General features: G+C 47.7%; 6 protein-coding genes across 6 annotated transcripts; 4 read left to right on the top strand and 2 right to left on the bottom strand.

Annotated features, from left to right (window-relative positions):
• Positions 1-88: 88 nt before the first annotated feature.
• On the top strand, positions 89-3,106 carry F5147DRAFT_582310 (HORMA domain-containing protein; the record flags this gene model as incomplete). Its single annotated transcript, XM_041431646.1, has 16 exons — positions 89-177; positions 226-257; positions 309-460; positions 518-583; positions 632-651; positions 709-739; positions 795-939; positions 1,106-1,280; positions 1,333-1,732; positions 1,782-2,019; positions 2,070-2,244; positions 2,266-2,316; positions 2,437-2,580; positions 2,627-2,691; positions 2,747-2,797; positions 2,850-3,106. Coding segments are annotated over 16 exons (2,091 nt in total), but the record flags the coding sequence as incomplete, so codon positions are not given.
• A 1,638-nt stretch (positions 3,107-4,744) lies between these two features.
• F5147DRAFT_710999 (WD40-repeat-containing domain protein) lies at positions 4,745-8,371 on the top strand. The gene is made up of 18 exons (XM_041438296.1): positions 4,745-4,902; positions 4,964-5,144; positions 5,196-5,355; positions 5,410-5,513; positions 5,569-5,698; positions 5,751-5,890; positions 5,942-6,196; positions 6,248-6,306; positions 6,352-6,511; positions 6,568-6,711; positions 6,759-6,916; positions 6,967-7,053; positions 7,107-7,284; positions 7,334-7,566; positions 7,616-7,695; positions 7,746-7,818; positions 7,869-7,934; positions 7,983-8,371. The coding sequence occupies exons 1-18, from the start codon at positions 4,858-4,860 to the stop codon at positions 8,118-8,120; spliced, it is 2,391 nt and encodes a 796-aa protein (XP_041289472.1). The 5' UTR covers positions 4,745-4,857; the 3' UTR covers positions 8,121-8,371.
• Positions 8,372-8,387: 16 nt separating this feature from the next.
• Positions 8,388-9,218, top strand: F5147DRAFT_655652 (phosphoglycerate mutase-like protein; the record flags this gene model as incomplete). The annotated part of the gene is made up of 3 exons (XM_041434004.1): positions 8,388-8,579; positions 8,653-8,721; positions 8,775-9,218. The coding sequence occupies 3 exons, from the start codon at positions 8,388-8,390 to the stop codon at positions 9,216-9,218; spliced, it is 705 nt and encodes a 234-aa protein (XP_041289473.1).
• Positions 9,219-10,641: 1,423 nt separating this feature from the next.
• On the bottom strand, positions 10,642-12,777 carry F5147DRAFT_813433 (oxidoreductase; the record flags this gene model as incomplete). Its single annotated transcript, XM_041443494.1, has 7 exons — positions 10,642-11,341; positions 11,390-11,566; positions 11,627-11,681; positions 11,733-12,147; positions 12,194-12,405; positions 12,457-12,581; positions 12,633-12,777. The coding sequence occupies 7 exons, from the start codon at positions 12,775-12,777 to the stop codon at positions 11,136-11,138; spliced, it is 1,335 nt and encodes a 444-aa protein (XP_041289474.1). The 3' UTR covers positions 10,642-11,135.
• Positions 12,778-15,370: 2,593 nt separating this feature from the next.
• Positions 15,371-16,332, bottom strand: F5147DRAFT_711033 (cytochrome c oxidase assembly protein COX16-domain-containing protein). The gene is made up of 3 exons (XM_041438297.1): positions 16,121-16,332; positions 16,004-16,072; positions 15,371-15,950 (listed from the first exon to the last, which is right to left on the bottom strand). The coding sequence occupies exons 1-3, from the start codon at positions 16,286-16,288 to the stop codon at positions 15,843-15,845; spliced, it is 345 nt and encodes a 114-aa protein (XP_041289475.1). The 5' UTR covers positions 16,289-16,332; the 3' UTR covers positions 15,371-15,842.
• F5147DRAFT_711035 (Adenylosuccinate synthetase) lies at positions 16,332-18,237 on the top strand. Its single transcript, XM_041438298.1, has 8 exons — positions 16,332-16,481; positions 16,534-16,716; positions 16,772-16,867; positions 16,918-17,023; positions 17,075-17,261; positions 17,312-17,590; positions 17,639-17,861; positions 17,909-18,237. The coding sequence occupies exons 1-8, from the start codon at positions 16,475-16,477 to the stop codon at positions 18,124-18,126; spliced, it is 1,299 nt and encodes a 432-aa protein (XP_041289476.1). The 5' UTR covers positions 16,332-16,474; the 3' UTR covers positions 18,127-18,237.
• Positions 18,238-25,533: the final 7,296 nt, after the last annotated feature.

Here is a 25,533-nt window from a genome sequence, read left to right on the forward strand (position 1 = left end):
GTATTTGAACAGCCATGCAGATGCAACGCACAACGGCCAATGTAGAAACCCAGGTATTGATCCACGAGTTGTCGTCAGCTTGGACTTGATTGTTCCTCAGACAATAAGCAACAAGCAGAGTTTAGAATGTGTACACACGCTAATAAAAGCTGGATTTGGTTGTATAGCATATTTGAGGTGCGTTTACTATAGCTTTCCGATTCTCATCTCACCTGTTAATTTCAGGGGTCTTCTACCCGCCGAGAACTTCGGTGAATGTGAGTATAGTTTACGAACAGTGGGTAATGTACACTAACCAAAAAACGTAGATCGACTTTCGTCTCAAAACAATGGACGAGCCTCTTCTTCCTCTGGTTCTTTCTCTTCAGACGGAACTACCGGACTGAACATCAGCGGTTTCAAGTTTATGACCCTCAACCGAGGTTTCACTAATGAAGGGGATCGTATAATTGACTACCTGGTGCGCATATATCCATCCATTCTCCATGACAGACGCGCATATATCCATGTTTCTCAGGAGAACGGCATATTTGAAGCCATAGACAAGCAATACCTCCGGAAAGTTATATTCGGCATCTACTTGGTGAGATTAGATATACTTAGATACTCTCTTTTCTGATGTTTAGCGTAGGACAGCAAAGATCCCAATAAGTTTGTCAATTTTAGCCTTCAATCATTGCTAGGTTCTCTGACAGGCTACTCGCGCAGCATTGTGGAGGCTTACACCTTCAATTTTCAGGTAAGTGTTCGGGGCTTTGATATATAGATGTACTAAATGGATGAGGGACGCAAAGTACCACAAGCTGCCTGGAAGCCACACCGCCATACCGATCATGACTCTTGGAGATCAATTGTCGAAGATGTCTCTTGCGCGCCCAGATCCTGTTTCTGACGCTCTCAAGAAAGGGAAGCTGCCAACTCTTGGGGAGGTTAAAAGGAGTGTTAAGGTGCACTAATACTTACTTATTCAGAACCATTTCGTTCTCAAGCGCTTTGTTTCAGGCAATGATCAAGTCGCTTATAACTACTATCAATCAGATGGAAAGCCTTCCAAGTGCGTGCCGATGTCTTTTTGGTTGAGTTCGATGGTAACTCTATGGCTCAGAAAACCGTTACGGAAATTTCAAGTTATTCTTCAACGAAGATGCCCCAGATGACTATCAGCCCCCTCATTTCCAGGCGGCAGATGCCGAAGCTAACAAATGGTTTTTTACCACCCATGTGGCGAATGAAGTGCCAGAACGAACGAGTATCGGCCAAGTGAACGCAGGATGGCATGGGTAAGCACCAAGAATTTTAATACATCAACTTGGGTCCATCTTCTCTATTCAGCCTCGACATGAAAGTGGTCTCAGTATCATCGTATCTTCCTTCTATATCAGAAGACAACAATGCGCCATTCGCAGGTATCACGTCTCACACAGCCCCGAGGTTGACTCCAGTTGAAGAGGCAAGAATCAGAGTAGAGGACGCACAGTTGCAGAAGAAAGATGCGTTGGAACGCAACATCGTCTGGAGCGCAGACGAAGACGAGGATGCCGAAGGTGAAATGGTAATCGACGAAGGCATTGTTTTGTGCAGGTTCGGTGGTGATGTAGTCATGACCCCCGTCGGTATACGCAACGAAGATGGAGGGGTTCAACCATTCCCTCAAGTCAATGATACTTCGTCGCGCGCTCATGTCCAGTATGGCGGTATATCGGAGTCGACCCCGATATGCGTCGGAGACTTGGTCCGTCACTCATCTGTTCCATCTCTTACCTCACTGATGCTCGCGTTAGAACATTAAAAAGGCCGCTCATGACATTGAGGAAACACAGCAGATCCCAGCTACTCAGGAGATTGTTATGGGGTCGCCGATACTCGCTCCTTCACCGAACAAGGCCCCATCCTTGCCTCCTTCTGATGTTGCCTTTTCCGCTTCGGCTATTTCAACTCAAGAGGTTGATACTCAGTACCTCCAGGATCTACTTGGAATGAGGAATGGTGTGTCGACTGCACCTGATTTAGAGATGTTAGGTACGACGTCGATCTGACGTATTGCATCGCACTAAACTAATTCTTTACAGATATGGAGACGCAGGTCCTGGAAGCGTCTGGACCATCCTGCAATCTAGGTACCACTGGTCCGCAGATCCCTCGTAACAACCGTTCCAAGGGCTCCAAGCAGTTGATAGATGAAGGCCAACTTGGCTGTGACTGTGGGATATCGGTGCGTACGCAGCGAAATGGAAAGAAACACAAGTGATTTCGCCCTTCTAGAAGATTGACGATGCTTCTCTACTGTGTGAAGGTGGTTGCAACCGTTGGTTTCACGTTTGGTACGCATTTTCGTCTCTCCCACAAAGCAAGCCCTCTGACAAAGGTTGGCTAGGTGCATGGGGTGCGCAATCATCTCCTTTCTGAATACGTGATATTTCGTTAAATGCGACGTAGATATCACGGTGCACAAGACAAGCGTCTCCCTGCTGAATTTATTTGCTTTGATTGCCGTCTCCGCGGCTCCCACGAGTGGGACATTATCGCGGGGAAGATTCATGATGATATCATTGCCCGATACAAAGACCTAGCCCTTTTCAGGTACAAGTGGCTTGTCCCTTGCGTCAACTTACTTACTTTTTTTCAGGAGGGCTATTAAAATTTATGAAGTGTATCAGCCATCTTCGGCGTCGCTATTCAGGGTGCACACTGGTCAGTTCAATTTTGATCTTATCCCTCATGGTTTCAATTTCATACATCGTCGAAGGGTGCGACACTGCACTGGTTGGTCAGCTTCTGACGAGGCTAGAAGAGGAAGGTAGGTGTATGATCAGTATACGCCAGTCTTCTCGATGCAAATGCCTTTCCAGGCTTTATTGCGGTTGAAAGTATCGTCTCTGATGAGTTGGGTACTGGTGTTACCCGCTCCCATGCGAAAAAGGGCAAGAAAGGCGTTAAATCCAAAAAGCAGAAGGAGCTTCAAAAAACCAAATATGTCTTCCTCACCAAGGCGAAACGATCCAAGGCTTATGCAGATTACTTCAACCCACTCACCGAGGTCGAGAATCGCCTTATGGGCCTATCTGATACGGTCAGAGCTATCAATCATTACGTGTTACGTTGCTAACGCAGGATAACGCTGCTAGGCGCGACGTAAATCTAAAGCAGGACACACCTTAGTGGCGTAAGATCATCATTGTCTCGTGCAACCTGATTGATCATATGTTGATACCCACACATAGTTCGACTGAAATTACAGATTCCAAGTTACATCCTGAGGTTACGGCACAGGCGGGTTCTTCTGATGACGAATCTCAAACCCAAGAAGCGACTCAAAACGTCCTCACACTAGCGGTTGCCCATCAAGCCGAAAAGCGCAAAGCTGGAGCGGATTTAGTGCATCGCGGGAAACGGGTCAAAATATCAATCGGTTCAGGTGTTGATCTTTGCGACTGAAACTTCCCTTGAAGACGTTGTGCTGTATTGTGGTCAGTCCTTGCTTCAAGGAAAAACTGTTACAAAATTCTATATGTCGGTGTGCTGTTCCGAGCTAGTCTTGCTGTGTACTCCCTCCGCTCGCTGGGAATTCTAGGATCATTCGATCAAATTTGTCCGCATTCATTGGTTTCCCGTGCGAGTTTCGCAAGTTGCTAACAGCAGCGCAACGTTATTTTTTGATTTCAGCGTCGAAAGAGAACGTGGTAGGTCAAACAATTCTCACATCTATCCCGTCGTGTCTCCGGCATCCAGACCGTTTAAAGGCGTCCGGCAAGTTCAGACAGCCACAAAATTTTCAGCGGTTGTCCGACAAAGTTAAGTTTCGCTGGTCCAAAGCAAGTATAACTTTTTGATGCCAAGTCAGTCAGATATAGTTTCAGGGTGAATATGCGGTAGCCTTGAAGTCCAGACGCCGCAGGTTACGCCTCTGCCTGGATCTTCGATCTATTCGCGCATGCCACGGTGAACGGGTCGCTTCACATCAGCGAATGATCTTCCCCTTCCTATCTCGTTCACGACACCCTAGTTTGCTGTTACGTTGAACTCACGGTTGCCCATCTAGTGTTACAGTGAGGTAATACCGTCTCGGGGAAACTTTCAATTCTGCTGCACCTCCCATGGGTTGAAGATATAAATTCGACAATTTGATTTTGCTACGAACTTGTCAGACCACGACAAGTGCTGCGAATCTAACATTTTACCTCGGCATGCAAGTCCCATGCCATGTGGTAGTACTATGTATGCTAGTGAGTCTAATCTCATATTTGGCCCACTGCCAACTGGGCGTCTGTGTGGATAAATCAATAAGGCCTGCCCTAAACTTTATAAATGATAAATAATTCGAAATTTGCTAGCACCCTCTTTTTCTATCCCCTCACGATTTGGCAATTCGTCGTACTTCAATTTACAGTCGACGGTCTGCATCGAGAGGCCCTCGCAGGAGATGAAATAATGGTGCATGGCATAGTTTACACCTCCGTATCTCCCTGCTGTCGATTTTACGACTGTTGGGTTCGTTAGCGTGGTGCACATTCAATAGTTATCAATGTTATAATTGCGAACATGGCAATGGTTTCTTCTGTTCACAATTATGGGTCTAGCCTGGTTCTATCAGTGCTGTGCGCACTGCGCAGCGCTCGGCTTAGTTACATGCGATGATACGATCCAATCTGTTTTGCTATGATTGATGTGAAGGAAATACCAAGAAATAGAACTTACGATACCGTGACCGTGGTAGATTTCGACTGTTCTGAATTTCTGACCCTTCATTTCATTGACGCGATCGCCCGCTTTTCCTCGACTAATCTTATCCCTCAACTGTGGCCTCTCGTCCACCCCTACAGTATCTGATTCTACGCGGCTGCGAAAGGAGCTCGTCCGATGCCTTACAAGCTATCAGCCACACTATCAGCTCATTCGTCAGATGTAGGTTCCTCCAATCCATTAGTTCTCGCGGGGGGAATTCATCTGATCGTAACTTCCATAGGTTCGTGCAGTAGCTTCGCCAACAGAAAGTATCATCCTTTCAGCATCGCGTGACTCCACCGCGATCTCCTGGAAACGACCATCGCCAACTGTCCCCTTCATTCCTTCATCTATTCTGCGAGCTGGGTCAAAATTCGTCAATGCTGTACAATATCTCTCTCCGTCGCCTGAAGCGCCGCAAGGTAGGTCTGCCAGTGGTTAGCGTCATCTCATGTAGCATTGACCCAAGGCAGGATACGCTGTTGTTGGGGGACAGGATACCGTCGTCAATATTTTTGCCCTAGGTCCAGCACAGAAAGAGGATCCTGAATATTCGCTGGTGGGACACACCGATAATGTCTGTGCTCTTGGTATCAGCCAATCTGGCACCATCATCTCTGGCTCATGGGACAAGTGAGAATCTTCCATTGCTCAGCAAGTGTACTGTTCTAACATTGAATACCACAGAACCGCCAAAGTCTGGAAACAATTCCAGCTAGCGTATGATTTGAAGGGGCATCAGCAAGCAGTTTGGGGAGTTATTGCCATTGACGACGAACAATTCTTGACCGGTGCGTGACACCACTCACTGTTTGATACGCCAGTGACGGATCCTTCTTCGATCAGCTTCGGCGGATAAAACCATCAAATACTGGGTTCAACACAAGATGATGCGGACTTATGAGGGGCATAAGGACGCGGTTCGTGGCTTGACCCTAATACCTGACATAGGCTTTGCCTCATGTTCCAACGATAGGTAATTTATTCTCGCTATTTTTGGACGAAGTAGGGTGGCTGATTAGGACTAGTGAGATCAGGGTGTGGACGATGCAGGGCGATGTGGTTCATACGCTATCTGGACACACCTCGTTTGTGTACAGTCTGTCCGTTCTTCCTAATGGAGGAATAGTATCGGGCGGTGAAGATCGTTCTGTGAGGGTGTGGCGAGGTGTGTCATTGATCTCCGTCCAACCCCATGGCATTCACTCACAAACATCAGACGGTGAATGTGTACAAATGATCATCCATCCTGCGATATCTGTTTGGGCTGTATCCACGATGCCCAATGGAGATATTGTCAGTGGCTGTAGCGACGGTATCGTTCGAGTGTTCAGCGAATCTGAAGATCGTTGGGCCAGCGCGGCGGAGCTGAAGGCATTCGAAGATCATATCGCAAGCCAGACTATTTCGTCGCAGCAAGTGGGTGACGTCAAGAAAACCGATCTTCCTGGTCCAGACGCATTGCTTCATCCAGGTTGGTGATCACTATTCACAGATTTTGTGAGGCTGAATTGAAATTGCACAGGTAAGAAACCTGGAGAAGTGAAAATGATAAGAAACGGTGACCTTGTTGAGGCGCATCAGGTGAGCACTCATGAATCAGCAAGATAATCATCTAAGCCAGTGCAGTGGGATAATGCAACGTCAAACTGGCAGAAGGTCGGCGATGTCGTGGACGCCGTCGGCTCTGGAAGGAAGCAGCTTTTCGATGGCAAGGAGTATGACTACGTGTTTGACGTCGATGTGCAGGAAGGCGCACCACCATTGAAACTCCCATTCAATGTGTCCGGCAAGTATTTCATACTCGTGCTTTGGACATAAATTTGATGTTTTTCTTCATCACAGAGAATCCATATGCGGCTGCTCAACGCTTTCTGGAACAGAATGATCTGTCATTGAACTACATCGACGAAGTTGTCAAGTTCATAGAGAAGAATATTGCGGGTGTCAATTTAGGCGCCAGCAATGAATACGTTGACCCGTACACCGGTAAGCATCGATGTTCAGTAGTACATCATGTACTAGATTGCCATCAGGAGCATCAAGATATCAGACTGCCGCTACCTCAGCAGCGCCAGCCCCGTCCACGGCTTATATGGATCCTTTTACGGGTGCAGCTCGGTACAGTGGCGCCCCTGTCCCTACACCCCCAGTTCCTTCGGTGTCACCTTCAGCTCCGAAAATCATACCCTATGTAAGATTTTTCTAGATAGCGATAGTTAAGCTCAATGCTGATTTCCGCAGCCCAAGTTTGTCTCTTTCAAACAAGCTAATGTATCAGCAATGCAAACCAAGTTGTACCAATTTGACGAAGCACTACGCAACGAAATTGTACGCACGCGATTGAGCTGCATTGAGCAACCTTCTGAACCCAGACATGCCAGTCCACTGCAACCCTTGCAATGTACCCCGAAGAGTTGGAGATCGTTGAGGAAGCTTTCACTTATCTTTCTCAAGTCACTTCGACACCTTCTCAAGTGTCTCTTCCACCCCTCGGTGGCACCCACGCAGAAGCTATCATACAGATTCTAGAGCGATGGCCGGCGTCCCAGCGATTCCCTAGTAAGCATTCCATCGTGCTAATTTCATCACTTTACTGACCGCTCTTAAGTGATGGATCTAAGCAGATTGGTAGCTGCATATTGCGCAGATGCTTCTGCAGTCCCCGGTGGACGAGAACGATTTCTCGCATCCCTATTCAAGGCATCTGATTGGACTGAAGTCCGATCACATGGGAAAGCTATGTCGAAGGCTCAAGAAACCAATATTCTGCTATTATTCCGCACGGTAGCTAATTGTTTCCAAGAGGGAACTCCTGTGAACGAAGGGCAGTGGGTCGCACAGGTAGGTGACTTCATTTTTCGGTTAAAGTAGTAGTTCTCACGGGAAGCAGGTTTTCGAAGCGCTCAGTCATGCACCTTACGCACTTCTGACGAAGGTTCAGCGCGTAGCTTTGGCGACCATCCTTTTCAAGTATGACTTCACTTGACCATATCAGGAAAAATGACTAAATGTCGAAACAGTTTCTCTTGTGCCTACTTGACAACATCCGTCGCTAGAGATGTGGTGAACCAACATACTGGATTAGCCCTTCAGGTACTCATCAGAAGCATGTTCTTGACCGTCATCAACTAAGCAATTCCTAGTTGCTACGTTCAAATACAGATGATGCAGAGGTTACCTATCGCACCCTGGTTGCATTGGGGAACGTGGTAAGCGTCCTTCCATTCCGTACCAAGACTGTTTGCTCATCAATCTAGATCTATGCTGGGAATACGCGCGGCATTTCGTTAGATTCTGCCCAATCTGCGGAATTGCAAACAGTAATGTCAGCTCTCCCAGCATTCCCTGACGATAGAATCAGGAATGTGGTCGACGAAATCAGGACACTGCTATGATGAACTCACTTTCCTTGGGTATACTTGATGGACACATTACCTGCAGATACACCTCCTCGCGTGACTCAGGAGTCTAGACATCTTGGCATGGAATGGATAACTGGTTTTGGGGCGAGTTGTGGAGGTTTATGGACTAAATACATGGTGTCCAGTGCACTTTTGCCTTCGTTGTACAAAGGTAGTCAACTAATCAGCATTGAATCAGCACTTACAAAGTGACCGGACCTAATAATAGCCTAAGTCCTCAGTCAGTTCTTCATCAGCTCCATGACCATCCTTGCTCGGGTGTTTGTTGTGAGACACGGAGAGACGGACTCAAATCGCAACAGAATCATTCAGGGTCAACTGGATACACAGCTCAATGCCACTGGTCTTGCACAAGCTGCGGTGACTGCGGAGGCGCTCAAATCTGTTTCCTTCGACAAAGCTTTTACGAGTGATCTTCAGCGAGCTTCTAAGGTGAGACCAAACGTCTGAAACCATATATAACATTTACAGCGTTCGATAACACTCGGAAACTCATATGTCGTAGACTGCCGAAAGGATTCTCCAGTACCACACTGGCATCGAGTTAGTCAAAGACAGCGCGTTGCGAGAAAGGGTGAGAGTCGAATTTAACCTCGAACTGTTGAAAACTTGTTCATCTTTGGACAGTTTATGGGCGAGATGCAAGGCAAGAAGGGGCCAGTCGACATGAAAGAAATAAGTGACCTGTCCTCGATAGAGACAGACGAAGCTTTTGCTCAACGTTGCATCGCTTGGTATAACCGGGTGTTAATACCGTACATCTCCGTCACCAAACCCGACGTCTCAGGGGGCCAATGTCGGAACATACTCGTTCTATCGCACGGGGCGTTTATAGCTACGCTCTTTCGCATCATGATCTACAGCAACCATGTTACGTGTCCCGCAGAGTTGAAGATTGGAAGCCTTCCTACATTGGGCAATACCAGTATATCTGTCGTAGAATACAGGATAGTTTCGAGAGGGAAGCGTAGAGAGGTGGAAGCTGACATATTGAAGTACGGAGATATTTCCCACTTGCGTGGACTGCATGTGATGGAAGAAAACGCTGATGTATTAGTCGATCAATCATAACTGCCAATTACTACCACCGCGCACATTGTCAGCGACAATAACATCGAGGGAGAAACGATCGAAAGAGAAAGGAAGATCCCGCTATTAAGACAAACTAGTCGCAAGATCAGCAGTAGAACGAACAGAAATTTAGTGCACACACCTAGTAATTCCACGTCATGTCTTTCTCCGCTGCTTGTTCTCTTTCTCGCCTTAATTTTTGGCGTATGCGAATGTGAGAATCATGGTGCCCAGAAGCTCTATCTCTGTGCAAGATATGTTCAAGCTCGTGATCAGTGTGGTCGTCAGTGTCAGTGCTGGTTGTCGTCGCAATAATTCTGGTTGGACTTCACCAGATTGATATCAAGAAAGCCATATCGGAGGCGTCTTCCGGGAAGACCTTAGCCCTACCGGTGATATTGAGCAACACGATTGTCAGGTCCGCTTTTAAGATAGAATTGATACAATGCTAGAGATTTGCGCTGAGTAGACAACAAAGGGTATGCGCAGCATTGCATATTCTCGTCCCAAGGTGCCAGCTATATGTGCGGTCATCAGGTCCAGTGATCTGGAAAGATGTCAACATAACGCCAAGCCAAGATGAGACTGACCCAAGACTGACCTACATATAATGCCACGGGGTGTCACCCAAGGCGGTTGCACTCAAGCCATGACAGCAAGACGAGGTCCCGAATAAAACTTCACATCGTTCAACGCTTGTCGGCCGATCAGTGAAAGGCCAGCAGGCTCAGTGAATACATATCTGACCATGTGAAGTCAGTCAGGTCATTAGATGGACGTGATGATTTCAACATCTCCGGCTCATCCACAGTTGTTCCTGTGGAGTCTTTCAAGTCAGGCTTCCCCAGTGCGATACAAAAAAAAATTGTTCCCCGCGTAGTGCTGTTGGCAGAACGTTGCCATTCTGCCAAGTGACTACTGCCGCCGTGTCGGCAATTGGGTCATGAGGCTCATGACAAGTCACTTCACTCCCACAGAAGCGTCCGATGTCCTATGTGCCGATCCCGACGGCTCGCTTCCCACTGCGTGGGGTATGCTGGGGGTCGACGACTAATATCAAACTCTATATCTTCAACCTCTTGAGCGTTGCTTGGGCAACAGAATATTGTATCAGGCTATCCGAACGCTTATTGTATCAATCTGATTCTGGAGTAACAAGGCATGCGAGTTTGAAACACTTCAACACCTCGGGGTAACTGCAGTGTCGAATCTCGATGGTACACTGGTGAGCCAGAGGGTTGCAAAATAAGATGATTGCACACCACCGACTGTCCGGGTCTACCGCCGACATGATCTTGGGTACATCGCTTCAAACATGACGATTCTCCACTCGAAATATATCTAACTTTCACCCAATGTAGCTATGGGATGCTCATGAACGACTCGACCAGGAGGAGCGCAAACATCTTACTCACTGCGAATCGATGTATTCGAAGCTGTTTGTTGCCTTGCTCTGGACGGTCAAAGACATATCAGGGCTAGCCCCCGCCTCGAAGGATTTAGCAAGGATTTAGACACTTTGGGGCAGCATCGCAAGTCCGGCAAACTCGGAGTCCAAGTGGATTTGAATTTTAAACACCGCTTCGAGCGATTTGAGATGCCGCCAAATGACGACAGACTGCATCACGTTGGTGTGTCCCACTCTCGCATCCTTACCATCATCACCTCACCTCATTGCCGGGGCTCAGCGCTCAGCCTGTGGCCCTATCATCATCGTGATTTGTCACGTTTTCTTTGTCTGCACCTTTGGCAAGCACATTATGGTTCTGACTTGATCTGCATTACTTGCGCAACTGTTTACACGTTCATGAAATGAAGGGGGTTGGTAGGTGAGGATACTTACAACGGTAGCACTAGGGGGTGTCAATCTACAAATCCAAATTATATTACCGAGACTAGTGGTGTGGAGAGGGCGGTCTACATCGACGACTTTACCAACGTACGTGTGTCTACTCCGTAGTCTACCTTGACCAACAGTTCATCTCGTTTACCTATTAGGTCATTCACATCACTAAATCCACACAAACCCATCGTAACGTGTAAGTCACAGATGCTTTGCATCAAAATTTGCTCTACCCCCGCTTGGCCGGCTATCGCAAGTCCATAAACAATAGGTCGGGCGACTAAACAAAAGTATAAGATGGGAACAAAAAGGACGGTAGATGACACACTTAAAACACCCTGTGCTCCGATTGCAAGCGCCTTGATTATGTCGCTTCCTGTTCGAATTCCAGAATCGAATAGGACAGTCAGTTTACCCGATTTTTGCGCGTCAAGAACTTTCTGTGAGCGCATGATCATGTCGAGCGCATCCAATGAGGCTATTGCGCCATCTATCTGACGACCCCCTAAACATCTCAATTCAACACAGTGGCGAACAAACAGACAATGTCGACAGTGATACGTACCGTGATTAGAGACGATAATCCCGTGGATGCCTATGTCGATCGCCTTCTCCGCATCCTGGTGATGTTTATGTCAGCAATAGCTCGTAACAACTCTGGATGAGCGCACCTTGACGGCTTGTATTCCCTTGAGCAAGATGGGGCCGTCCCAGTTGTCCTTGACGAATTGAAGGTCGTCCCATGTTCTGAAGATCCCAAATCCTGTCTCGACAAGCCACTGGCTCGCAAGGAACATCGATTGTTTCGTTTCCTCGTCACCTGCCGCGGCTTTCTTTCTGATCTCTTCCTGATCGAATGGAAATTTTGGACGCTCATGTCGAGCAACGAGCCCATAGCGTTTCATAAACACCGGGTCCGCCATACCCTGTTGGACGCCGAACCCATGTCCCGCTGGGCTGTATCCGATGCGATGGTCATGTGATCGCCATCCGACAATCATTGTGTCTACCGTGATAACGAGAGCAGTATACCCATTTTCCTTCGCACGTTTGAGGACGGACAATGCCACATCGGGAGAACGAGGCCTATAATATAATCAGGTTTCGCTATATGACACGAGACGGCACTCACCAGTAAAACTGATACCATCGTTGTCCATTCAGCCCATTGGCTTCCGCTACATCCTCAAGGGATCGCGACGCAGAAGAACTTAAAATCATCGGTACACCGACTGCCGCAGCTGCACGAGCTGTCGCAAGCTCTCCGTCAGCATGCACCAGACCTTGTTTGCCGACTGGTCCTACAAATATTGGTGAAGAGACTTTCATACCCAAAATTGTCGTCTGACAGAAGGGATTAGGAAGTCCTTGTTAACCATCATGTCCAACGCTTGCCTCAACATTGCGCAATGTAGCATTGTTCAACATGCGCGGGACGATCTTCCACCTTTCAAATGCCTTCCTGTTAGCATCATCGGTCGAACAGGTACCTGCACTCTTCAACGTATACAGGTATGCAACTGTCAAAACTCGTTCAGGTTCAGTTGTACCATCTGAATGTTGCAGCATACTAGAATTGTCCTTCATAACCTCGCGGGCTTTATCTTCGATTTCCTGGGCATCGACCGTACCGAGCACTGGCCCCTTGCCCGAGCTATAAATCTGCGACAACCAAGAAATCCATTTGTTAGGTGGAGGTTGAGACGCCATAGACATCGTTGGTTCACGACTGTAAGTTCAATCTGCTACTGACGAAGGTTACTGCTGGATAATTCTTTTGCGCAAGCTTCATATACTCCAGTCTGATTGCGTGGCATGTCATTTCCGACGATGACGTTCAAAAGGTCTCAGCGATGCTAACCCTAACAGGCCTTTGGCGTGCACTGTCTCATTACGGATCATGATTCATAGAGGTGTGTGAAATCAACCTTTTTAGACATGCGGATTGGGGTTTGACAGCCAGAAAATGTATAGGTCTGTCTGTCATAGTCTAGTCCTGCCGAATCTGTCGCATCTTTCCGGTCCTGCTGCAACCTATTTGAGCAGTGCGGTGATCACGCGAGCTCGGGGCGACGATACCTTTTGGGGTGCAAGCCCGGGGACTACACTAGGAAGCAGCACAAATGCACGCTAAAGTCAGACTCAAGAACATCTTTGCCGGGCTCAGGCTTGCTGGTGCCCAGAAATGTGGACTATCAGTCCAGCAGATTGCCAGCAGAAGAGATTACTTTGTTGGTAGGGTCGTGATCAGAAGTCTGCTATTCTGCCAACCTGTTTGGTAAAGCTAGTTCTGCCTGGTAGATGGCAAAATTATGTGCATCGTTCCCCACGCCGCCGATGTCGACCGCCTTTTCTCGGATATGGATAGCACTCAGTCTCCGAAGCGCTGCAATCTCTCGGTAGACATTCGAAGTACCGGCAAAGAGTCGTTACCATAGTCATCAGACTCGGCCGCGGTTAATAAAAGCCAATTTGTCGACATCATGTGCACGTGCACCGGTGCTTAAAGGCCTAACCAGGCATCAACGTCGGTGTAGCTGCTGATCTAAAAGTCAAATACGTCACTCACACCTCAAACTCGGAACACCGATGATGATCTTGTAGGTCCTGAATGCACATCACTCGATTAGATCAACGTAGCATTTGTGCTACTGCAACACAAGAAAGAAGTTATGGAAACGAGTGCCGGTTGACGGAAATGAAGTGTTGAGAGGCCAAGTTCATGGTCTTCCACCGAAATCTGTACGAGATCATACCATACACTGTCATACACGTACTTAGCCTTGTAGCGCATTGAAATTTTGTCAAGCGGCAGAAGTTGGGATTCTGTCACCCCTGCCAGTTATGCTGGCACAATTACCTGTAAATAAATCTGCCCCCAGTACTATCTGTCGGACTGTGCCTCATCTATCTTTGTGGCGACAGACTCTGACCAGGCGTGATCCCCCTCACGACGATTTGGGATCAGATGACAATTTGGCATGTCTTTCGATGCACCATGTATAGCTCGTTTACGTCTAAAACCATATATTTGCCAGGTGTACCGTGTACGATGCACCGTGGCGCCTTATTAAAGCACTCACACGGCGCATTGAAAGGGCCGCCACTGTGTGGCAGTGAGCGCACACATACATTCCACTTTGATACGTAACCAAGCTTCAATTTTTGTCTCTGCAAATTCATTCTACCGGTATCCTGATCTGTCAGGTAAAGTCCTGCGGCCTGGTATTGTGATGCGCAATATCATATTTCCTCTCGGATTTGTATTGATCAGTCAGGACTTTCGGGCCCGCACGAGGAGAACCTTCGAGTCAGATAGGCTACGGCCCGACTTCAGAGTATACTCTGCGCCAAATATCATTTTAATAACAAAGAACAAGCCATAACCTCCGGTCACGCAATTTTCAGAGGTATTGTGAATGTTCATTCCAAAAGGAGGCGCGGGCGCACGATATCTGGTATACTTCGCTCATAGAGGGAAATTTGACCAGTTCATTATCGGTCATCCAGCGCACCATGCGAAGAATGACACATAAAAGCAACTAATGTTTATCTTGGTCTACGACTCAATGTTCTCCCCTCTGCTCTTACGTTTGAGGGAGTTGCCACCCAGATTATGATTGTTTCGATAAGAACAGAAAGATTGGTAAGTAACCACCCAATCTCTCCACTTGAAGCTAATCTATGTGTTCTACTAGTGGGGCAAGCAGAAGCAGTGAATCCAAGGCATCATCATAAACTTTCATGAAAAATCTGTCAGCATTAAATGCATGAATAATGGTGCCAACATGGCACTTCCTTGAGAGATAGCGTCCGAGGCTTGGGAGGCCGCGGATATCCTACAAATAATTAAAAGAAACTTACGGAGCTCGAGGAAGTGGTAAAGGAGAAAGAGAATAGGCTCTTGCGCTCACAGTAGGTGTGTGTGTCTTCTCCATAGTTATGTTCAGAAATTGATGGGGACCATCACCATGGTTCTTTGTTCGGCGCGAAGAGTGCTAACCTCCGAGAACCCATAGCGTTCATACTTGGACCCAAGCTCGACTTTTACCCCAATGGGCAAGTCCGTGTGACATCAACCTGCGATCTTCGTGCGTCATTTGTGTGCCAACCTTCGACCAAGCCCAGCAAGAACGGAAAGGAGTAAGGATGCAACTCATAGTAGGCAGTCCGCAAGATCTCCCGCAACTAATGCGATTCTGGGTGAATGAGGAGCTGTGTACCCTCATCCCAAACTAGGCTGCCTGTTGTTCTCATGCCTACCCTTTGATGTTGTAAGACGTACACAGTTCCCGTTGTGGCTATATGAGATCACTTGTCATTTTCAATGCAACCTCTACCAAATCTTCTGCTAATGCAAGCGAGTCGGCATACACAACGGATATTGCAGGATCGTTCGCAATAAGTTTGACGATGCCTGTGAATACTTCGCTGCACACAGTTTTAGTTTTAATGGCCACGTCAGACAGTAGTATGTTCACAATAAAACGGAGGTGTAAAAAACAAAACCACCTTGATGTCGTCGTTATGTCATCCCGGAACAATAGAATAGAAATAGAATAAGAGTATGACAGTAGAAAGGACTAAGGTACACTCGCCCCTGATCTGCGTATCATCATATGCAGGAGAGGTGATGTCCAGCAGTAGATGATATTCCGGATCTCCACTGCTACGGGAACTGAGGTATCGCCAATCATACAAGTCGGAACGAAGGTTGCCTGGAGCGCGGGTCACTGAGCGGCTGAGAGTGTACCGGTTCACAGCCGGCATTCTGAGACATATCAAGGCTTGACTGGAGGCTCAGTGGGGGGAACACCCAATTCTGGGAAGTCATTGGGTCTTGCAATTCTTTTGGGTTCCCAGTCTTGCTCTCCAGCAGCACTTAGTTTCTGATACGTCCACACTAGTAAGATCTTGAGAGACTTGCTGGACGAAAACTCACATAGTATTCCTCCCTAATATCAAACTTTTTCTTTTTGCGATCAAGACCTAGAGCTTGCTCGCTGCTCATCTATGAGAGATTGAGTACATGGTAAGAATCCCCATGATGAAGTCAAACCTGCTTGACTTTCTGGTCCTGTAGGTCATATCGAGTTTGTGTGAAAGTCTGAAGACCAAACGAGGCCCCAATTATGATGAGAAGAAAGGGAACACCGAACAGTGCAGGATTTCGCTTCAACCTTGAATGGAGCGGTGACGGATTGATGGGCTTTGAAGAAAATGGCATATGATGTTCAGCCTTGGTCAATGGTGGTACTAGTAGTAGCCAGGCGTGGACAAGAACTGACTGCCTTTTCGGGATGATTCAGAATTATCCGAAGATATCCGAAAATTATATCATTAATCTCATTTCTTTTCCACATCGCAGCTCTTGCCAACTGGCTGAACCCGTATCACAGAAGCTCCTTTGTCCATGAGCGGTATGTCAGTCTTTTCAGCACCGCCGATCTTTGATTACCGACTCTGTCGCAGTAACCGTCGTTCTTGGTTCGCAATGGGGAGATGAAGGCAAAGGCAAGCTGGTCGATATCCTATCGGCTGACTTCGACGTCTGCGCGCGATGCGCAGGTGGCAATAATGCCGGACACACAATCGTCGTGCCTGTTGGACCGGAGAAGGTGAAGACCACCTTTGCTTTCCATCTTCTCCCAAGCGGTTCGTGATCAGTTCTTATGATCCGTTGTATGTCATTGATCTATCCATTCGGTAGGTCTGGTAAACCCAACATGTGTAGGCCTGATTGGTTCTGGAGTTGTTGTCCATGTGCCTTCCTTTTTTGAAGAGCTCGATGCCTTGGAGAAGCAAGGTCGGGTTCATTATGGTTGAATGTGCTTTAGCGATGACATGGTTACCCAGGCCTGAACTGCTCGAATAGATTATTTCTTTCAGATAGAGCTCATCTCGTGTTCGACTTCCACCAAATTGTAGACGGCTTGAAGGAAGTGGAGCTCGGTGGTTCCAGGTATGAACTTTGATGTGATTCTTACAATTCTTATCAATAACAAACCTGCAGCATCGGAACCACGAAGAAAGGGATAGGCCCGGCTTACTCCGGGAAAGCCTCTCGTTCGGGCCTCCGAGTGCATCACCTTTTTAATCATGATACCTTTGCGGAAAAGTTTCGCAAGATCGTGGAGGGCCGTTTCAAGCGTTATGGCCATTTTGAATATGATACAGAGGGCGAGATTGCGCGCTATAAGGTCGTATCTCATGTTTTCCCCGTTAAATATCATCACTGAACATGACGTAGGTTCTTGCACAGCGACTAAAACCTTTCGTTGTGGATAGCGTAGAGTATATTCATGGCGCGCTGGCTGCGCGTAAAAAGGTCCTCGTTGAAGGTGCAAATGCGCTCATGCTTGACCTGGATTTCGGGACGTATCCCTACGTCACCTCATCATCCACCACAATTGGCGGTGTATGCACTGGTCTTGGCATACCTCCTAAAGCGATTGGACACACCATTGGAGTTATCAAGGCATATACCACTCGGGTTGGAGGAGGACCATTTCCAACTGAGCAGCTTAACGTTGGTCTTCTTGTAACAATACATACTCAGGTATTCACGTATTTTCAGCACATCGGTGTCCACTTCCAAGAAGTTGGAAGGGAGTATGGCACTACCACAGGCCGAAGGAGACGTTGCGGCTGGCTGGATCTCGTCGTCATGAAACACTCAAGCCTCATAAACGGATATGATTCGCTCAACTTGACGAAATTGGATGTCTTGGATGAATTAGAGGACATCAAAATCGGGGTCAAGTACATGATCGACGACAAAGAACTCCAATATTTCCCAGGTGAGTTAACCGTCGGACAAAGCGAAGCATTATTCACAATCCATCAGCCGATCTTGATGTTCTGGCCAAAGTCACAGTGACCTATGTGACTCTTCATGGGTGGAAGACGCAGATAAGCTCGATAACATCGTTTGAGGACCTCCCAGATAACTGCAAGAGTTACGTAGGGTTCATTGAGAATTTCTTGGGTACGCCTATAGAGTGGATAGGTGTCGGACCAGGACGTGAAAGCATGCTGAAGAAGACCGGCAGGATATTAGCGTAGCAAGTTACAGCTGAACAAAGTATTAGACTATAGCGGTTCTCAAAGTCGAACCTTGAAAAAAATCATGGTGAATTCGGATGCTGCCGATACGGCAGGTTTTGAACTCCGACCTGCCCTGCCAGCGTGCTCAACATCGTTGCTGCTGGTGTCGACGCTGCTAAAGCTTTAATCTGATTCTTAATCGCTGTCAGTAGGAATATCCTGGATCATGTCACGATCCAATCAAAGAGGTCGAACCAATACATCTGCTGGTATGGACACCTCAAAGAAGTGTACTATCCATTGGGAGGGGGTCCGTAGTGCTCGTACTGAACGCCTACTTGCCTGGTGCAAGGAAAATGAAGACGCACGCATCAAGCTTTTCTCTGATTCTGTAAAGGATGCCAAGGAGCAAGGTCGGAAGAAGAAGCAGAGTGGTACTTCGAGAGATGTTGTGTATTCACAGGTCACACAAGCTGTATTTTCGAACGACGAGGATCTGGAGGTTCAACGACTCTTCAAGGAGGACCCCAAGGCATTCATAAAACCAGTTTCAACCCGTTTCGGCACATAAGTATCTAGTTCCTGCGTCATCCATCTTCCCACTGGAATCACTGATCAGATGTCTCAGACTGAGGAAAAAATACAACGAATTTAACAAGGACCTCAAACAGTCGGGAGCAGGAAAGACATATGCGGAGCTGCAAGAAGATCCAAAGATCAAGTCTTTGATCGGTAAGTTTCAGCTGCTGTTGATCTGCGCCTGTCTGAACCATGTCTCCGTCAGATACAAAGCTCGAAAAATTTCCCTGGTGGCCTGAGCTTCATGGCTGGTGGCGGACAAATCCAGCCTTCAATCATGCCTTCTCTACTGCGGATGCAGGGCAAGATTTTGCATCTGCTGCATTGGAACATTTCAATATTTCCAAGCACCCACAACCACCGGCTACAGTTGACGACGATGCTCGCACGGATGATGATGGAGACATAGTCAAGGTCGATACTCGCAGTGTGGACGATGGTGCCGTTGTCGATGTGGCAGATGAAATGATAGTCGACCAGCCCCCCCGCATAGAATCACGATCATCAGCATCATCATCGCTTGTACCTTTGGACCGTGGTCCTAGCAACACACCTGACTCATTCTCACTGCCTCCATTGCCACACTCATCAGATATTCAATGATAAAATGATATTGGCATATAAAGAATTATAATATGTAAAACTGCTATAATAAGTCTAATAATGATACATCAAATTGTCAAGCTTTATATTGTAGGATAGACATGGCAGGACTTGTCAAATATGCAAGGATGAGACTTCATAGCTTCGCTTGTCAAAGGAACAAAGATTGTTGATGTAAGATCTAGCATCGTATTTATGACACATTCATGGACCGTGCTCCCTTCGATTATAATGGACGCTTGCCTCGACAGAATTCACAAGTGTCACCATGGTGATAGTGTTACGGTATACTCATTCTCTTCGTTTCTCCTTTGTTACCGGACAATGGTACATGGATACGGCCCTTAACGAGCGACCAATCACTTTTCAGACCCTTACTCATATCATCGCCAAGCTAACCTTCCGTACCAGTAACCATCACTATGTTTAGCCGACTATCTCTTATCAAAGCGGGCTGTCCGCACCATGGTTACTATCTCCTATCTCTTATCTCTTATCACTTACCAAGCGGGCTGTCCGCCTTCTATCTTGATACGCATTTACAAGCTCCGCTTGAACTCTTGCTATATAGATACATAGCATACCACATGTAGTTCTTCACTTTAATCTACTGGGTTTTACCTGGAACAAGTCCTTTAGCAAGGTCTCCAACCTTGCTATCTAAGAACCACCATTCTAAGGAAGTCGCCGATACTTGCCTTAGCCAGAAACCTTTGACCTCTCATTCGAGAGAAGAACCACGTCTGTCTCGCCGAATCTCAGTCCACTCGGACTAAGACAGCTCGACATACCCCAGTCGTAACAAAAGATTAAAGTCCACTTCATAGACGCCGCCACCTGCGACGTCAGCAGACACCACGACTTCGTTAACTCCTTTGATCGGAGCTTTGAATCTAGGCGCGCTACCGCCGATACCACCATTAAATACAATGGCGACCACTACCAAAGAGATAGAAATCAAGATCGGCTCTCCTCCCGAATTCGACAGAGATCGCGATGAATTGCACAGGTTCATGCTGAACTGTAATGCGTACCTAGATATCAACGATAAAATCTACGACAGTGACAAGAAGAAAGTAATCTTCGCACTCTCGTTTATGACCAAGGGCAATGCTGCCGCTTGGAAAGAAGACTTCATGGAGACCGCTCAGAACGCCAAGTTGAAGAATACCGCGGGAAATCTCATCGGGTATGGCACCTGGGATGAATTCAAAGTCGCATTCAAGGAAGCCTTTGGAGCTATAGATCCCGCCGGAACGGCTATGGCTAAAGTACGAGCCCTTGAGATGAAAGGAGATCTCCACACGTATATCTCCAACTACCGCCTCCTAGCCCATAAAGCAGGAATAACCGAGAACGTCACCAAAGTAGAGTTCTTCCGCGAAGGTCTTGACGTAGGACTTCGCAACAACCTCTACCACACGGGAGAAAGTCTAGACGACTTTGAAACCGTCATCGCAACGTGCATCAACCTGGATAACGCCTTCCAGAGGTTGAGAGCCATACAGAAACGAGAGAACCCCGCACACTACCAGCATAAGAAGAAGAAGTACGGAGATCGCCACTTCACCCCCCGCAGAAGCGATGCTATGGAGATAGATCAGCTCTCCGAGTCCGAAGTAAAGAGACACCTCAAAGAAGGACGTTGCTTCAAGTGTCACCAGACGGGCCATCGCGCCAACGATACCACATTCCACCCTAGGGAAGATAAGAAGCAGAAGATGCCTATCCGAAGGAAGGTCGAGAAAGAAGAGAGCAGTGATGATGACGAAGAAATGAACCGACGATTCGTAGAGATGGATTTTTAGGAAAGGAGTCTGCATCGATGTCAGTACCTCCTGTCCCAATACGACTTGTGCAATCACTTGGAAATAAGAAAGAGCTTCGTGTCCCAGCCACGATTATTTCCACCAAGCGTAACAAAACCATCGAAACCTCTATGGTCATCGACTCCGGAGCAAGCGGAACCTTCATCAGCGAGGAATTCTGCAAGCTCCACGGAATCAAGACCCATAAACTCTCGAAACCATTTCCCATTATAACCGCAGACGGATCCGATGCTAGGGGAGGACTCATTTCTCACTACTGCGTCCTTATCGTCAAAATTGACGGGAGGACCATGATAGGAAAATTCAACATAACTAAGCTCTCGAAGAAAGACAAAATCTTGCTCGGATTCCCATGGTTGAAAGCACTAAACCCGTCAATCGACTGGACGAACAAAGAACTATCTCTCGCACCAAATGAACGATCGCTCGAGATCGAAAGAAACATCGACCATCTTAGGAAACGGCACAATCTGCCACTGATGTTTCCCCTTCCCACTCTTGCAGAGAAAGAACCGTCCCGTGAATGGAAGAATTCCAAGCTAAAGAAGAACCCCGTTTATCCACGAGCTTCTGTAGAAGAAATCACCGACGAAGAACTCCCTCGCCTCGCACCAGATCAAGATGAGCCGGATTACGACACCAAGGAAGATGTATGGTCAGAAAACTATGCTCCTCCAGTGGTCGATCCCTCCCTCTACCCCTTGAACGACGAAGACGTCCTGATCGAATACTCCCCTGACGGTTCTCAAGTTAGAGTAATCTCCGACGTCTCTTTTGACACTCCTCTCACCAGAGACGGTACATCAAAGCAGGAGCAAGGATATTCGAAAACTAGCAACAAAGCTCAAGAATTCGCTGTCGCCGGAGAGAGAGAAAAGATGAAGAAGAGCTTCGAAGAGCTCGTTCCATCTTACCTGCACACCTACGCTGATATTTTTGCGAAAGACGGCCTTAATAAGTTGCCACCGGAACGTCCTGGTATCGATCATCGAATCGATCTGAAGCCTGGATTCATGCCAAGGACGTCCAAGATCTACCCATTATCAGGAAAAGAAAGAGAAGCAGTGAAAAACTTTATCACGGAAAACACCGCGAAAGGATTTATCGTACCCTCGAAATCCCCGCAGGCCAGCGGATTTTTCTTCGTAGGAAAGAAAAGCGGAGAGTTACGCCCTTGCCAAGACTATCGCTACCTCAATGACTGGACCGTACGCAACCAATACCCGCTCCCGCTCCCTAAAACTCTCATAGAACGACTCTACAAAGCAAAACATTTCACAAAGATCGACATACGGTCAGGCTATAACAATATCAGAATCCACCCTGACGATAGATGGAAAGCGGCTTTCACTACCGAAGAAGGCCTGTTCGAGCCCACTGTAATGTTCTTTGGCTTAACCAACTCCCCCGCTACCTTCCAGTCCTACATGAACAATCGCTTCCAGAAAGAAATCAATGAAGGATGGATCGTTATATATATGGACGACCTGCTCATCTTTTCCTCCGACCTCGCAGAACACCGTGAACGAACGAAACGAGTGTTGGAGATACTTCGTCACGAACAACTGTTCGTCAAACCGGAAAAATGTACTTTTGACGCAGCAGAAGTGGAATACCTTGGAATGATTATTCGTCCCGGAGAAGTTGCAATGGAACACGCCAAAGTTGACAGGATAAAGGATTGGCCTATCCCAACTTCCGTAAAAGACGTCCGCTCCTTTCTCGGATTTTGCAACTTCTACAGGGTGTTTGTATCCCACTATTCTGACATCGCCCGCCCACTTATCAATCTAACTCGAAAAGATCAAGTCTTCGCCTGGACACCTGACGCTCAGACCTCTTTCGATAACCTCAAGCGATGTTTTACAACGAAACCGGTACTACGCAACCCTGACCCTACACGACAATTTGCCCTTGCCACTGACGCCTCTCTGGTAGCAACCGGGGCCGTGCTCCTTCAGACGGATGAAAATGGCGTCTACCATCCTTGCGAATATATTTCTCAGTCATTCAACCCCGCTGAACGCAACTATGAAATCTTCGATCGAGAGCTGCTCGCTATCATTCGCGCTCTCAACGAATGGCGCCATTATTTAGAAGGAAATCCCCATCCCATTCTCGTCTTCACCGACCACCTGAACCTCCTCTACTTTTCAAAAGCACAGAAGCTTTCTCGAAGACAAGCACGTTGGCAGCTTGTTCTGTCCAATTATGATCTCGAATTGCATCACGTCCCTGGAGCAAAACTTGCTGCACCTGACGCACTTTCTCGACGCCCGGATCACGGTCTTGGTGAAAACGACAATGAGGATCGTGTGCTCCTTCCAGACTCCATGTTCATATGATTAATCGACGATGAACTCTCCACCGCCCTTGCAAAAAACTCCCTAGATGATCCCATTTTCGCCACCGCCAGCGACGCCCTGGATGGGCTTTGCCTACCCCCTATGAAATCGGCCCTCTCCGACTGGACGATGTCGGACGGAGTACTTTATTATAAGTCTCGCGCCTATGTGCCACCTTCACACCGAACGGCCATATTGCTCCGTCACCATGATCATCCCACTGCTGGTCACCCCGGGCGGTTTAAAACAGAAGAACTTGTCAAGCGTGACTACTGGTGGCCTGCAATGGGCACTTTTATTCGCTCTTATGTCGCTGGATGCGCTCTCTGTCAGCAGATGAAAGCTGACACTCACCCCGTCTCACCGCCCATTGCCCCCATCCCCTCCTCCGCCACTCGCCCTTTTTCCCAGGTCTCTGTTGACCTTGTCACCGACCTCCCCATTTCCAATGGTTTTGATTCTCTCATGGTCGTGGTAGACCATGGCCTTACGAAGGGGGTGATTATTTCTCCCTGTAACAAGAACATCTCTTCTGAAGGAGTGGCTAAACTATTCTTCAAGAACGTATTCAAGCGTTTCGGACTCCACGAAAAGGTGATCTCTGACCGAGGTCCCCAGTTCATTTCAAAGTTCTCTAGAGAACTAGCACACCTCTTAGGGTATCAGATTGCTGCCTCCACGGCATATCACCCTCAAACTGATGGACAAACCGAACAACTCAACCAAGAAATAGAGACGTACCTCCGAATATACTGTAGAAGCAACCCCTATGAATGGTCGGACCACCTACCCCTCGCTGAATTCGTGCACAATCACCGAAGACATGAAGCAAGGAACGCATTGCCGTTCTTCCTCATGATGGGATACGAACCTCGCGGCATTCCCCACGTGCTACCATCATCAGATACCCCTGCCGTAGAAGAAAGGGTTCGCACCCTCCAAAAGATCAGGGAAGAAGCCATCTCTTGCCACAATATCGCCATGCAACGAATGGCAGAAAGGATGCACGGAAAGAAGTACCAACCGTGGAAGATAGGAGATAAGGTCTGGCTATCTGCAACTAATCTCATGACCACTCTCCCATCCAGGAAACTTGCGCCCAAACGGCACGGACCGTTCTCCATAACCGCAGTCCTATCACCCATCACGTTCACCTTGAAACTTCCTGAACAATGGAAGGTTCATCCCACGTTCCATGCTTCCGAACTATCCTCCTATCAGGAGACAGGGATTCACGGACCGAACTACGAAGAACCACCTCCAGATATATAGTCAATCAATCGGAGGAATACGAAGTCGAAGCCGTCCTGAGTCATAAGGGCACGGGTAAACGAAGACGCTATCTCGTATCCTGGAAAGGATACTCTTCTGGAAGCAACGAATGGATTCCAGCGGAGAACATGGAAAACGCCGGGGACCTACTTTCTGCCTATAAGAAGAGGCACAGATTGAACTGAATCGACCAGTCCCCACCACCATAAAAACATGTCCTCTCAAACTACTTCCCCTACTGAGTCCAATGTTTCCTCCATCAGCCTCTGTGAATCCCCTTTTGCCGACAACGTTGTCAGCATTGAAGACGACGTCATTGTCGAAACCACCATCCTTTCCGTCGCCCACGCCCTCGAAATCGAAACCTATCTCAACAACCAGCCAGCAGTGCCAGCCGGAGTCGCGGCCACCTATATCCATATCATTAGAGCCACCCAACGTCTCGAAGAAGAATTTGCCCAGATTGAGAACGACGCTCTCCGACTCTCCTGCAACCACGTCCAGCGGCGTATTCGCTCGCTTACGCTTCAGCTATTCCCTCTTGGTTTTAGCACTATCTGCAGGGAAATTATACAGACTGTTGCTGATCGAAACTCCTTCCAAGTCGGCTGCCCGTTGCCTCCTATTACTCATAACCCCCCCGCTGTTCTACCTGATCCAACTTCGATTGGAGGGAATTTTGCACCAGTACCTGTACCTGTCCCAGCGCCCAGCGAGGTCCAGAGAAGAAACCTCCGCGGCGGAGCCGCCATTCACGGCGTAACCAAGAACAAATCATCCAAAGGAAAGAAGCGTGA

This window comes from Suillus discolor, assembly GCF_016758755.1.
Source record: "Suillus discolor strain FC423 chromosome Unknown F5147scaffold_55, whole genome shotgun sequence".
Classification (NCBI taxonomy): Eukaryota; Fungi; Basidiomycota; class Agaricomycetes; order Boletales; family Suillaceae; genus Suillus; species Suillus discolor.